The 13,417-nt window shown below is 49.7% G+C and overlaps 1 protein-coding gene across 4 annotated transcripts in view; it reads right to left on the bottom strand.

Moving 5' to 3' along the window:
• Window positions 1-1,156: 1,156 nt before the first annotated feature.
• Window positions 1,157-13,417, bottom strand: part of TMEM225B (transmembrane protein 225B) — a 12,961-nt gene continuing 700 nt past the window's right edge. For 2 of the 4 annotated variants that reach the window (XM_063646198.1, XM_055292521.2), the window contains exons 2-6: window positions 11,848-11,928; window positions 7,216-7,426; window positions 4,938-5,084; window positions 4,023-4,160; window positions 1,157-1,529 (exon numbers count right to left, since the gene is read on the bottom strand). In XM_063646198.1, coding sequence (XP_063502268.1) covers window positions 1,357-1,529; window positions 4,023-4,160; window positions 4,938-5,084; window positions 7,216-7,426; window positions 11,848-11,859 — 681 coding nt within the window. In that variant the 5' untranslated portion in view covers window positions 11,860-11,928 and the 3' untranslated portion in view covers window positions 1,157-1,356. The remainder of the gene's footprint in view (window positions 1,530-4,022; window positions 4,161-4,937; window positions 5,085-7,215; window positions 7,427-11,847; window positions 11,929-13,417) is intronic. The other 2 variants (XM_055292520.1, XM_063646199.1) reach the window with 2 other exon arrangements.

Below are 13,417 nucleotides of genomic sequence, written 5' to 3'. Positions count from 1 at the left end.
AGCAGCGTGAAAACAGACTAATATACAGATGAAGCCAGTGGAGGGCTTGGATCACTGTTCTAGCTGCCCCACTGCCCCATGCATGTGTTCTTCCCAGCTACACCCATTCTTGCTGGGAGGCTGAGTGCTCCCCGTGGTGTAAGCACCATAGGGCTGTGAATGGAGCACACTGGAGGAGCACTCGGGAGGCCTCTGGCTATAGGGAAATGATGGAATGCCAAATATATTGATTGGCTAATATGCAGTCCTAATTATGGAAAAGGAGTCAGGTTGGTGCAAGGAGGGCAAAGCAAAAAGAAGAAGCAGATAAGCTACAAGTCGGCCTTTCTTCATGGTCCTGGACACGTAGCCCTCCTGTGCAAATAACTTACAACCTTCCTGCGCCCAAGCTATCACCAGACACCTGCGAGTTAGCTCACTGCAACGTTGGCATTATCAGTACTGCACAAAGCCCTCTTCAGCATACAGCATAAACACTATGCCATCAAATCTCCAGCAAGTCTTTGTTTCCTTTCAGTCTGCTCCTCTTCTGCTGGTTCTGCCTGTTGCTCCCTGGCAATGTACCTTTTTTTTTTTTTTTTTTTTTGAGACAGAGTTTCACTCTTGTTTCCCAGGCTGGAGCGCAATGGTGCGATCTCGGCTCACCAAAACCTCCACCTCCTGGGTTCAAGCGATCCTCCTGCCTCAGCCTCCCGAGTAGCTGGGATTGCAGGCATGCACCAGCACACCCAGCTAATTTTGTATTTTTAGTAGACACGGGGTTTCTCCGTGTTGATCAAGCTGGTCTCGAACTCCTGACATCAGGTGATCCGCCCGCCTCGGCCTACCAAAGTGCTGGGATTATAGACATGAGCCACCACGCCCAGCCCGGCAATGTACTTTTATACTTCCTTTAATAAATCTGCCTTTCTTTATCTACAACCGTCTTGGTAAATTATTTTACCCCTGGGCCACCAGCCCAAATAGTTGTCATTCCCCCGAGTATATTCTGTATTCTGTACGGTTTCTGTTTTGCAAAATCCCATTTCACTTGGTTATCTTGTAATATTCCTCCCTCCCCTCCTGCCCTGCAGGCTTGGTTTTTGAGGTATGGATGAACAAAGTAGCCCTTCTTTTTATTGAAAATACCTGCAAAAACGTCACTCAAGAAGCTCAGAAGAGTTGAAAGGACTTTTAGCAAATTTCACATAAAAGCAAGATAGAATCACTGTGAGTATGGGGAGGTGGAGAGTTGATCTGACATGCAAGAAGCTCCTCAAAGGCACAGATACTGGCAGAGAAGGTGGGGAGGACTACAAACAGCTACATGTGTACACTCACATGGCTTGAAGAAGGGTAGAGAAGCCATGTCCTGGGCTAGATGACTGTTTCTCCTGTCACCTGTGTCTCCTTTTGTACTGAGCTCAGTTCTCCTCCCAAAGTCTCCAGATTGTCCAGGTACAGGCTCCCGTGGTCCTCCTCCATCCTCTGGGAAGTGGACAACAAGCGCCAGCAAGGGCAGGCCATTTCTTGAAGGAGGCAGATGGTACCTAGGGAACAGCCAATGTTTGGGTCAGGTCAGAGAAAGTTCAGAGCTCCACGCCCTAGAGGTCAGGTCCCTCTAGCTCCAGAGCTGCCCTCCCTCATTCTGCCCCCCAATCTAGGGTATTACAGAGAGAGATTACAGACAGGATGCGTCAAAGGACAAGAAGTACAAACACATGTATAAAATCACAGACCCATGGTCAGCACCTAGAAGACATCTCAGCAATCATGTAGCCCATTAATGGGTGAAAAAAAAACTAGGGTTTAGAGAAAGGAAGTTCCAACACAAAACCCAGGCCCAACCCAAGACCTTCAGTGAAGTAAAAGATAGACAACTGACATGAATAAGAACGAATGAGGGATGGACGTGGTGGTTCACGCCTGTAATTCCAGTGCTTCGGGAAGCCGAGACAGGAGGGTCTTTTGAGCCCAGGAGTTCAAGACTCATCATGGGCGACATAGCAAGACCTTGTGTTTACAAAAAAAAATTAAAATTAGCCAGGCATGATGGCATGAGCCTGAAGCCCCACCTACTTGGGAGGCTGAGGCAGTAGGATCACTTGAGCCCAGGAGGTCAAGGGTGCAGTGAGCTATGATCACACCACTGCCCTCCAGCCTGGGCAACAGAGCAAGACCTTGTCCCTTTAAAAAAAGAACAAATGGCCGGGTGCAGTGGCTCACACCTGTAATCCCAGCACTTTGGGAGGCCGAGGTGGGCGGATCACAAGGTCGGGAGTTCGAGACCAGCCTGGCCAACATGGTGAAACCCCGTCTCTACCAAAAATATAAAAATGAGCTAGGCATGGTGGCACGCACCTGTAGTCCCAGCTACTTGAGAGGCTGAGGCAGAATTGCTTGAACCCGGGAGACGGAGGTTGCAGTGAGCCGAGATCACGCCACTGCACTCCAGCCTGGGTGACAGAGCAAGACTCCATCTCGGGAAAAAAAAGAGACAACAAATGGAGATATCTTGAGTGAATGATCAATGCTGTGTTAAGATGAAGACTAAGAAAAAAGACATCTTCTATTTTCAGCATTATAGCAGACTACTCTCCCACTAAAAGCCATAAAAATTTTAAATAAAATGTGAGAGAACTTCAAAGAATTCATGGAAATCACGGAAAATGGAATTAAAAGGTTAAAATATAAAATATTGTAACTCTATTTGGTGAAGGGGAAATTAAGAAATAAAAGCTTAAATATATGTTTTTTTGTTTGTTTGTTTGTTTTTTTGAGATGGAGTCCCGCTGTTGCCCAGGCTGGAGTGCAGTGGTGAGATCTCAGCTCACCGCAACCTCCACCTCCTGGGTCCAAGTGATTCTCCTGCTTCAGCCTACTGAGTAGCTGGGATTACAGGCACGCACCACCATACCCAGCTAATTTTTGTATTTTTAGTAGAGATAGGTTTTCGCCATGTTGGCCAGGCTGGTCTTGAACTCCTAACCTCAAGTGGTCCACCTGCCTCGGCCTCCCAAAGTGCTGGGATGACAGGCGTGAGCCAGTGCACCTGGCCATATATACACATGTATACACACATACATACATACATATGTGTGTATATAAATATATGTATGTGTGTGTGTGTGTATATATATATGGTTTTTTTTTAACTAGCTGGCCATGGTCGCGCATGCCTGTAGTTCCAGTGATTCAAGAGGCTGAGGCAGGAGGATCGCTTGAGCCCCGGAGTTGGAGGCTGCAGTTGTACCACTGCACTCCAACCTGGGCAACAAAGCAAGACCCTGTCTCTTAAAAAAAAAAGGTAGAGACAGGAATAGATAGCCTAAGGAACCAGGATGGTGGAAGGGAGACTATAAAAATTTGAAAGAGTTTAGTTCTAAGTCAAGAAGGATAAGAACAGGAAGGCCAAGGATGGGGTTGAAGCTCCAGAGCAGTGCTGTCCAGTAGAACGTTCTGCAGAGAAGGAAATTTCTCTGTCTGCACTGTCCAGTATGACAGTGTCCAATAGCCACTGGACATATGTGGTTATTGAACACCGGTGATGTGGCCAGTATGGCTGAGGAACTGAATTCGTAACTTTTTATTTTATTTTAGAGATGGAGTCTTGCTCTGTCACCCAGGCTGGAGTGCAGTGATGTGATCTCAGCTCACTGCAACCTCTGCCTCCTGGGTTCAAGCGATTCTGCTGCCTCAGCCTCCCGAGTAGCTGGGATTGCAGACATGTGCCACCATGCCCAGCTAATTTTTGTATTTTTAGTACAGATGGGGTTTCACCATGTTGGCCAGGCTGGTCTCAAACTCCTGGCCTCAAGTGATCCACCCATCTCGGCCTCCCAAAGTGCTGGAATTACAGGTGTGAACCACCACATCTGGCCAATAACTATTTTAATTAACGAAAGTTAAATAGCCACGTCTAGCTGGCAGTTGCGGTTTGGAACAGTGCAATTCTAGAGAATCCAAAGGGAGGGCCTCCACAAGACAGGTTCCTAAATCCAGACCGAGGACAAGAAGCAGGGCACTGTTCCCTGGACACTCACCAGCCACCATGAACAGAAAGATGCCGAAGCCCAGCATATAGTAAGGCCACAGCACGGAGAACTGCAGGGGGCCGAGCTTCATCCTCACAGCCTGGATCTCCAGGGCATGCAGCACCAAAGCCAGGAAGGCACAGGCCCCTGGAGGGTCACAGGGAGGCACCCTCGCTCTCCTCCCATGATACCTGCCTTCCCTCCAAACTTCACCCCCTGTGGCTCCTGCCTGGAGGCTCCTTCATCCTCACCCCCTCTCTGAAAAAAAACTCCCACCCAGATGCCTGTCCCTCCCTCCTTTCTGACTCATCTTCAAAGCCCATGTGCTTCACCTCCCAGGGAACCATCATCAGAACTCCCTTTCCTAGCACCCTCTGCATCTGCCCTTAGCTCACTTCAGGTCGCACCCTCTGGGTGCAACACTTTGGATTAAATGCAATCCCATTTTCCTACTGCTCTACCTCCACCATTTGCCTAGGAGCCTCTCAGGGTGGAGCCTGGGTCACCCTTTATAAATGTCAAAAGAGGCCAGGTGCAGTGGCTCATGCCTGTAATCTCAGCAATTGGGAGGCTGAGGCAGGAGAACCGCTTGACACCAGGAGTTCAAGGCCGGCCTGGGCAACATAGCGAGATCCCCATCTCTACCAAAAAAAAAAAAGTTTAAATTAGCCAGGCGTGGTGGCACATGCCTGAAGTCCCATCTACTTGGGAGGCTGAGGTGGGAAGATCACTTTAGCCCAGGAGGTTGAGGCTGCAGTGAGCTATGATCGCACCACTGCACTCCAGCCTAGGCAACAGAGTGAGACCCTGTCCCTAAAAAGAAAAATTATGCCTCTTTGACATTACAGGGACTGATCACTCCTCTTTCTCTGGACTCCTCCCCAGGCCCTAGTGAAGGTCAGGGATCACCTAGCTGTTCCACACCTGTGAAGAAGCTGATGCAGGCTAACACAAAGTTTTGCTTCCAGGTCCTCGGGAAGAACTTGGATGCAAAGGGCACCATGATGAAGGTGGTGAGGAAAGCCAGGAAAACTGCAGAGAGCAGGAAAACCCGGCCGAGGATGATGTAAACTGCAGGGGAGGGAGAAGTGGGGCTGAAGCTGGGAACCCTGACCCAAAAAGGTCAGAGTCCTACAGAGCCTGGGCAGGGCTGGCCCCCGGAGCTTCCACCACCCTTGGATCCCAAAGCATGGCCTTGGGACCAAGGTTGTGACCATGCCACTTTGGCCCCAATAATGCTCTGGCTCCACAATTTGATTCCCAATGGCATAGAAAAATATGAAAAAAAAAATTAAATTGACAATGTCAGATACTGAAATCACCAGTTCTTAATAAATTTTTTTTTCTTTTTTTGAAACAGGGTCTCACTCTGTCACCCCGGCTGGAGTGTGGTGGTGCAATCTCAGCTCACTGTAACCGACTTCACAGGCTCAAGCAATCCTCCTGCCTCAGCCTCCAGAGTAGCTGGGACCATAAGCATGCACCACCACACCTGGCTAATTTTTTTATTTTTATGTTTTGTAGAAACAGGATCTTGCTCTGTCGCCCAAGCTAGAGTGCAGTGGCACCATCATAGCTCATTGCAGCTTCAACCTCCTGGGCTCCAGCGATCCTCCCATCTTGGCCTCTCAAAGCGCTGAGATGACAGGCATGAGCCACCGTGCCTGGCCTTAACAAACATTATTATGTGAATTTGGTTGTACCAAACCATGTATCATCCACTAGGGGAAAATGGTGGTTTTAAAAAGCAACACAAAATCAAACTCTTGTGATAAAATTTGTTGCACATTGAAATGTGAAGAATCACACCTGTATTGGTTACCCTGAAATAATTCGCCATGGAAAATCAGAACTTTGTGAGGTCAAAATGTTCTGAACTCTGAGGGAATCTCCACACCTTTATTTAATTTTCCTAGTTAATAGGAGTGAGACTGGGTGCAATGGTTCACGCCTGTAATCTCAACACTTTGGGAGGCTGACGTGGGAGGATTGCCTGAGGCCAGGAGTTGGAGACCAGCCTGGGCCACATAGTAAGACCCCATCTCTAAAAGAAATTTTAAAAAGTTGGGCATGGTGGGGCACACCTGTAGTCCCAGCTACTTGGGAGGCTGAGGCAGGAGGATCACTTGAGCTGAGGAGGTGGAGGCTGCAGTGAGCTATGATCACACCAGCCTGGGCAACAGAGCGAGATCCTGTTTTTACAAAACCTAAAATTAAAAAATTAGCTGGGAGCTGTGGTGTGCACCTGTAGTCCCAACTACTCAGGAGGCTAAGATGGGAGGATCGCTTGAACTCAAGAGTTGGAGGCTGCAGTGAGCTATGATCACACTAGCCTAGGTAACAAAGCGAGATCCTGTTTTTTACAACAGAAAAAATTAAAAAATTAGCTGGGAGCTATGGTGAGCACATGTAGTCCCAACTACTCAGGAGGTTGAGGTGGGAGGATCGCTTGAACTCAGCAGTTGGAGGCTGCAGGGAGCCATGATCATGCCACTGCACTTCAGCCTGGGCAACAGAGTGAGACCCCATCTCTAAAAGCAACAACAACAACAGGAGTAGTGAAACAGACCAAAAGTAGCAGAGCCAGAGTCTGATAACAGGGTGATTTGTTCTCTGACTGCTGGCATGATGCAGACCCATGTGAAAATGAGTTTACATACCCTCCTGCGCTGGCAGAGGTGGGCAGATGGCAGTGGGATAAGGAGTCAAAGTTGCTGTTGATGCCCCAGATATCCCAGAGTCTGCTCTTGGGTTAACCAAGCCTGGTTAATTTTTTGTCTTTTGTTGTTGTTGTTGTTGTTTTGAGACAGGGCCTCACTCTCACTCCCAGGCTGGAATGCAGTGGCACGATCACAGCTCACTGCAGTCTCGAACTCCTGGGCTCAAGCAGGGGCCCTCCAACCTCAGCCTTTTGAGTAGCTGGGACTACAGGCACATGCCACCATGCTCAGCCAATTTTCTCATTTTTGTAGCAACAGGGTTTGGCTATGTTGCCCAGGCTGGTCTTGAACTCCTGGCCTCAAGCAATCCTCTCGCTTCGGCCTCCCAAAGTGCTGGGATTACAAGTGCAAGCCACCGTGTCCAGCCCTGAGCTAATTAGATTTTGTCCTCTCTGCTCCCACCCTGTTCTTTCACCCCCCACCTCTGTCCCGACACTGGCCGCATCTCCCTCTCTCTCCTCCCCGCCTCCATCCCTCCTTACTGGATAAGGGTCGAGGCTTCCAGCATTTGACATGGAAGCAGTTCTCAAATAGGCCACTGAAAAAGACTTCATGGGACTCCTCGTTCGTCAGTCGCACCCAGAAGGGAAAGATGGAGACCACCAGTATAAGCAGGTAGCCTAGGGAGGTTAAGGCTGGGACTATGGCCCAGGAGAATCCCTTCATGTCCTTGTCCTCTAACGTCAGCATCACCTGTGTAAGAGAAAAGTGATCGTGAAGGTGGGACACCGACCCAAATTCTCCTGCAGCACGGAGGGAAAGAGACAATGGCTGGGGAAATGTCAGTGTTGTGTATGGCGCATATGTGAAGCTCAGTAAATTATGATTTCTTTTTTTTTTTTTTTTTTTGAGACGGAGTCTCGCTCTGTCGCCCAGGCTGGAGTGCAGTGGCGCAATCTCGGCTCACTGCAAGCTCCGCCTCCCGGGTTCACGCCATTCTCCTGCCTCAGCCTCTCCGAGTAGCTGGGACTACAGGCGCCCGCCACCACGCCCGGCTAATTTTTTGTATTTTTTTAGTGGAGACGGGGTTTCACCGTGGTCTCGATCTCCTGACCTCGTGATCCGCCCGCCTCGGCCTCCCAAAGTGCTGGGATTACAAGCGTGAGCCACCGCGCCCGGCCAATTATGATTTCTTTGCTTAACTTTACAGCCTACACACCTCTGCAGCAGACCAAAAAAAAAAAAATGCATAAAACGTTTTCTGTCACTAAATCACTGGGTGATCTTGGGCATGTCAGGTTCCCTCTCTGAGCCCCAATTTCTTCCTCTGGTAAAGTGAGGAGGTTGAACTGGGCCATTCACAAGGCCTCTTCAGCTTTAAAGTTCTCGACTTTCAGCTGGGTGCGGTGGCTCACACCTGCAATCCCACCACTTTGGGAGGCTGAGACAGGCGGATCGCTTGAGTCCAGGAGTTCAAGACCAGCCTGGGCAACATGGTGAAACCCTGTCTCTACCAAAAATTAGCCAGGCATAGTGGTGCACACCTGTAGTCCCAGCTACTCAGGAGCCTGAGGTGAGAGGATCGCCTAAGCCCAGGAAGGTCAAGGCTGCAGTGAACCATGATCACACCACTGCCCTCCAGCCTGAGTGACAGAGCAAGACTTTGTCTCAAAAAAAAAAAAAAAAAAAATTAAATAATTTAAAAAATAAAAAAAAAAACTAAAGTTCCAAGCTTTCAATTCTTTTTTTTTTTTTTTTTTAAGATGGAGTCTCGCTGTTGTCGCCCAGGCTGGAGTGCAATGGCACCATCTCGGCTCACTGCAACCTCCGCCTCCCAGGTTCCAGCAATTCTCCTGCCTCAGCCTCCTGAGTAGCTGAGATTACAGGCGCCCGCCACCATACCCAGATAATTTTTGTATTTTTAGTAGAGACGGGGTTTCACCATGTTGGCCAGGCTGGTCTCGAACTCCTGACCTCAGGTGATCCACCAGCCTCAGCCTCCCAAAGTGCTGGGATTGCAGGTGTGAGCCACCATGCCCAGCCCTAAGCTTTCAATTCTATCAACAGCCACCTCTACTGGCTATCAGAAGGACAACTCCAGCCATTTTGCAGTCAACTGTCTTCCTTCTGGGATTTCAGACTGAGAACCAAGGGGAGATATTCAGACCAGAGCCTTAGGTGCCCTTATTCAGTGACTGGCCTTCTGACCACAGGAACTGTGGGTTTAGGTGGGGAGGGGTCTATCTGTGCAGGAGGAGCCCCTGCTGAGAAATGAGCAGGTCATGTACATGCAGGAAGTTTTACAAAGAGTTCTGGTGTTTCATAGAGCCTCCTGCAGCCGGGGCCCTTACTGAAGGATCCCTATCACGTGCAGCTCCTCCCTCAAACCCATCTTCTCTTTCATCACCATCTGTCACTAAGATGTCTCCTTTTGTGGCCAGTCACTGGTGGCTCACGCCTATAATCCCAGCATTTTGGAAGGCTGTGGTGGGAGGATCTCATGAACTCAGGAGTTTTGAGACCAGCCTAGGCAACACAGTCAGACCAGTCTCCACAAGAAATTGTTAAAAATTAGCCAGGCATGGGGGCATGTGCCTGTCTGTAGTTCCCAGCTACTTGAGAGGACGAGGCAAGAGGATCTCTTGAGCCCAGGAGTTAGAGACTGCAGTGAGCTATGATCATGCTGCCGTACTCCAGCCTGGGCAACAAAGCAAGACCTTGTCTCTAAAAGAAAAAAAAATTTCAAAAGATGTCGTCTTTTGAATGAGTAGTTACACCGTGGTGGGTAAGTGCTGGCTGGTGTCATCTCAGCTTCATCACTTCCTAGCTGTGTGATCTTGGGGAACCTGCTCAGAGTCTCAGGACCTTGCTTTCCCCATCTGGAAAAGGAAGGATATAACACCTGCCTAATGATAAGGAAGGATATATTATAACACCTGCCCAATGATAAGAATACAACACCTGCCCACTGAGAGGACCAAATGAAATAACGCATACCAAAGTGTCCAACACAGTGCTGAGCACTCAGGTGCTTGGTTAAAGTTGGGAGGGCAGGGATAGAGGGCAGACTTCTAAAATTCAGATATCCTTGTGGGAGAAGGGGCTGGAGTCCACATCCACCTTCAGGACAAATTGTTTCAACGAATCTGCTTTCCCCTCTGTCTGTGCTGAGCCTGGCAGCTCTGAAGAATGAGAGTTATCCAGCAATGGGAAGGAAGGAAGGAGGAGGGACAGTGATTGGAGCTGCAGGGAGGGTGGGCCTGGCCAGAGGCCTCCAAGTGGCACTGTGATGACCCTCGCTACCTGGCAGTGCAGAAAGGGGACATCAGGGGGTGAAACGAAGATGTGACAAGGGAGGTGCACCCGAAGATGGCAGTCTTTCTTTCCAAGTCCTACCCAAAGCCAGGCCTGGGGACTCTTGCCTGTGCAAGGCTGGGCTTGGCAGCATCACGGTTTTCAAGCTGTGCCTGGGGAGTAGAGAGCACAAGGCCCTCAAAGTGAGCGTGCTTTCCTCCCCTGCTCCCACACCCTGTGCAAACCTTGCCCAGTGCAGGCACTGGTGCCTCTACCCAATCCCCATGCAGACCCTCACTGCAGCCAGGGAAGGGGGCATCTTTGCCCAGGCAGACACTTGCTGCAGCCAGGGAAGGGGGCATCTCTGAAAGCTACCAATGGCTATGGCTGAAAAAGCCTAATGGCAGAGGGCAGAGGTGTGGGTCCCTTCTTGTACTCCCCACACCCAAATACCCTGGTTATAAACAGGTAAACACATGTTCATCTTCGATGCTGTCAGAGTGACTTGAAAATGTTTGTACTTTCTCTTCCTTTCTGACATTCTCTAGTTTCTCTTCTTTCCACTTGAAAAATTGAATTATTCCCTTCTTTCCTTATTATTTTTTGTTTTCAGCTACAGGGTCTCACTCTGTCGCCCAGGCTAAACCTCCTGGGCACAAGTGATCCTCCCAGCTCAGCCTCCTGAGTAGCTGGGACTACAGGTGCGTGCCACCACGCCCAGCTAATTTTTTAATTTTTTGTAGAGACAGGGGTCTAACTATGTTGCCCAGTGTGTCTTAAACTCCTGAGCTTAAGTGATCTTCCTGCCTTGGCCTCCCAAAGAGTTGGGATTACAGGTATGAACCACCACACCCGGACCTTCCCTCTCTTTAAATCTCCCCTTTCCATCTCCCATCCACTCTCCAGGTCATACAAGTCATCCCAACCTCAGGGCCTCCATTTCCTTCTCTCTAAAATGATGAAGTCTGTTGGAACAGAGGGCGTTGAGGCATCCTTCTAGTATTAGAACTCAATGGGAAGGAGTCATGGCTGCATCTTGACCCTGTCCTCTGTATAGATGGGAGTACACTGGGCATTCTAATTTGATAGGGGGCACCTCTTCCTGTCTACCCCATCTTCACCTGAATATGTCTAGAAGTGATTTCTGTCTCCTTTATTTCTACCTTTTTTTCTCTCGTTCACCCAAACCCTAGCCTTGAACTCATGCTGGTTCTTCCCTCTCCCCAACCCCACTTCCATCTCATCAGCCTTCCTCATCTTCTCAGTTTTCCCTTCATAAAGTTCCCCAACCTTCCATCCTTCCTGTCCCCATGCCTGCCACGTCTCCCTGCACACCTGGAACATCACCGTCGTCCCCAGGCTCCTCTGGCCTCTGTACCTGGTGATTTGGTTTGGCTGTGTCCCCACCCAAATCCCACCTTGCATTGTAATAATCCCCATGTGTCAAGAGCAGGGCCAGGTGGAGATAATTGAATCATGGGGGCAGTTTCCCCCACACTGTTCTCGTGGTAGTGAATAAGTCTCATGAGCTCTGGTGGTTTTATAAGTGGAAGTTCCCCTGCTCAAGCTGTCTCTTACCAGCCACCATGAAAGATGTGACTTTGCTCTTCATTCACCTTCAGCCATGATTGTGAGGCCTCCGCAGCCATGTGGTGCGAGTCAACTAAACCTCTTTCCTTTATAAGGTACCCAGTCTTGGGTATGTCTTTATTAGCAGCATAAGAACAGACTAATACACCTGGGTTCCTTCCTGGGGGGGGTGCCCATTCTGCTCCCCTAAATTTTCCAAACCCCACTCACCTGAAAAGTGCAGCTTGGTCCTGTCCACTCCACGCAGCCCTCCCAAACACTCCCTCAGCAAAAATTCACTGTGCACTTACAGGTCGCCCCATTCCCAATGTAGACCAATGGTGGGGATTCAGAGACGAAAAAAGGCAGGAACTCAGAGGCTCTTGGAACTACTAGGGAGAGAGACACAGAAACACATCATGTGATGCAGTGCTTTCGTCTTCACAGCCCGGGGTTACTTTGGGGCCAGGCATACCCCAGGGCACTACCCCTTATCTGTCCCGTTCCCACTGCCCCCTCCACTCTCCGGTGATGAGGACCTTGTCCTCCTTTCTCTGGGCACCAGGTCAAGGCCCTCCCTGAAGCAGCCCTTAGTGCCAGCACTGGACAAGGTTATATCTTCGCATACACAACTTAAGATCCGCACGGATATAGGCCAAGCTGAAAGATCACAGATATTTGAATATAAGAGGGGATTTGTAGATCCTTTTGTACAGAAGCAGAGATGGAGAGCTGGAGAGAGGGAATGACTGGTGGAGGATTCCACAGCCCATCGGTGTTGGCACAGGGACCAGAATACTGCATCACTGCCAGGCCAGCCTCACCAGCCACCAATGGCCAGCAGTTCAATTCAGTGATTCTCAAATCTGGAATTCTGTAGATCCAGAGAATGCTTTCTTATAGGCATGTGCATGCGTGAGAAAGAGAGAGAGAATGGGGGAATATAGGACTGTCAACTTTTTATTTTGCCAAGAGCATTCAAAACAAAGCAACTTATCTACTGTCACTGGTTTGGTTTTTATTCAATTTTTTGTTGTTGTTGTTTTTTGAGATAGAGTCTTGTGTCACCCAGGCTGGAGTGCAGTGGTGCATTCATGCCTCCTGGGCACAAGGGATCCTCCTGCCTCAGCCTCCCGAGTAGCTGGGACTACAGGTGTATGCCATTACACCTGGCTAATTTTTTTTTTGAGATGGGGTCTTGCTATGTTGCCCAGGCAACCCCTGGGCTCAAGTGATCCTCCCACCTTTACCTCCCAAAGTGCTGAAATTACAGGCATGAGGCCCCACGTCTGACCAAATTATTATTTTTTAAAGGACCAATGGGCTGGGCGCGGTGGCTCACGCCTGTAATCCAAGCACTTTGGGAGGCCAAGGCGGGTGGATCACGAGGTCAGGATATTGAGACCATCCTGGCTAACACGGTGAAACCCCGTCTCTACTAAAAATACAAAAAAAAACTTAGCCAGGCGTGGTGGGGGCGCCTGTAGTCCCAGCTACTCAGGAGGCTGAGGCAGGAGAATGGCGTGAACCCAGGAGGCGGAGCTTGCAGTGAGGCGAGATCGTGCCACTGCACTCCAGCCTGGGCGACACAGCGAGACTCCGTCTCAAAAAAAAAAAAAAAAAAAGAACCCATAACACCAGGAGGTAAGAAAAGCTGTGTACCCCGTGGTGGTTCCTGGACCAGCATCTGAGGACCACTGGCTTGGCAGGAGATTCCTGGACCCCAGGCCCCCTTCAGCGCCTGAGCTGCAGCCCCAAACCTCCCAGGCCCTGGCACTTCCCGGGAAAGCCCGCAGCTGCTCTGGGGATGAAGGAAGTGGGCGACCTGAAGGGCATCCTAGTTTGGAATGGGAAAGAGACCTTCCCTTCCCGCTGTTTCCT

This window comes from Symphalangus syndactylus, chromosome 9, assembly GCF_028878055.3.
Source record: "Symphalangus syndactylus isolate Jambi chromosome 9, NHGRI_mSymSyn1-v2.1_pri, whole genome shotgun sequence".
In the NCBI taxonomy this organism is placed as follows: Eukaryota; Metazoa; Chordata; class Mammalia; order Primates; family Hylobatidae; genus Symphalangus; species Symphalangus syndactylus.
This window is presented reverse-complemented; position numbering and strand designations above follow the sequence as displayed.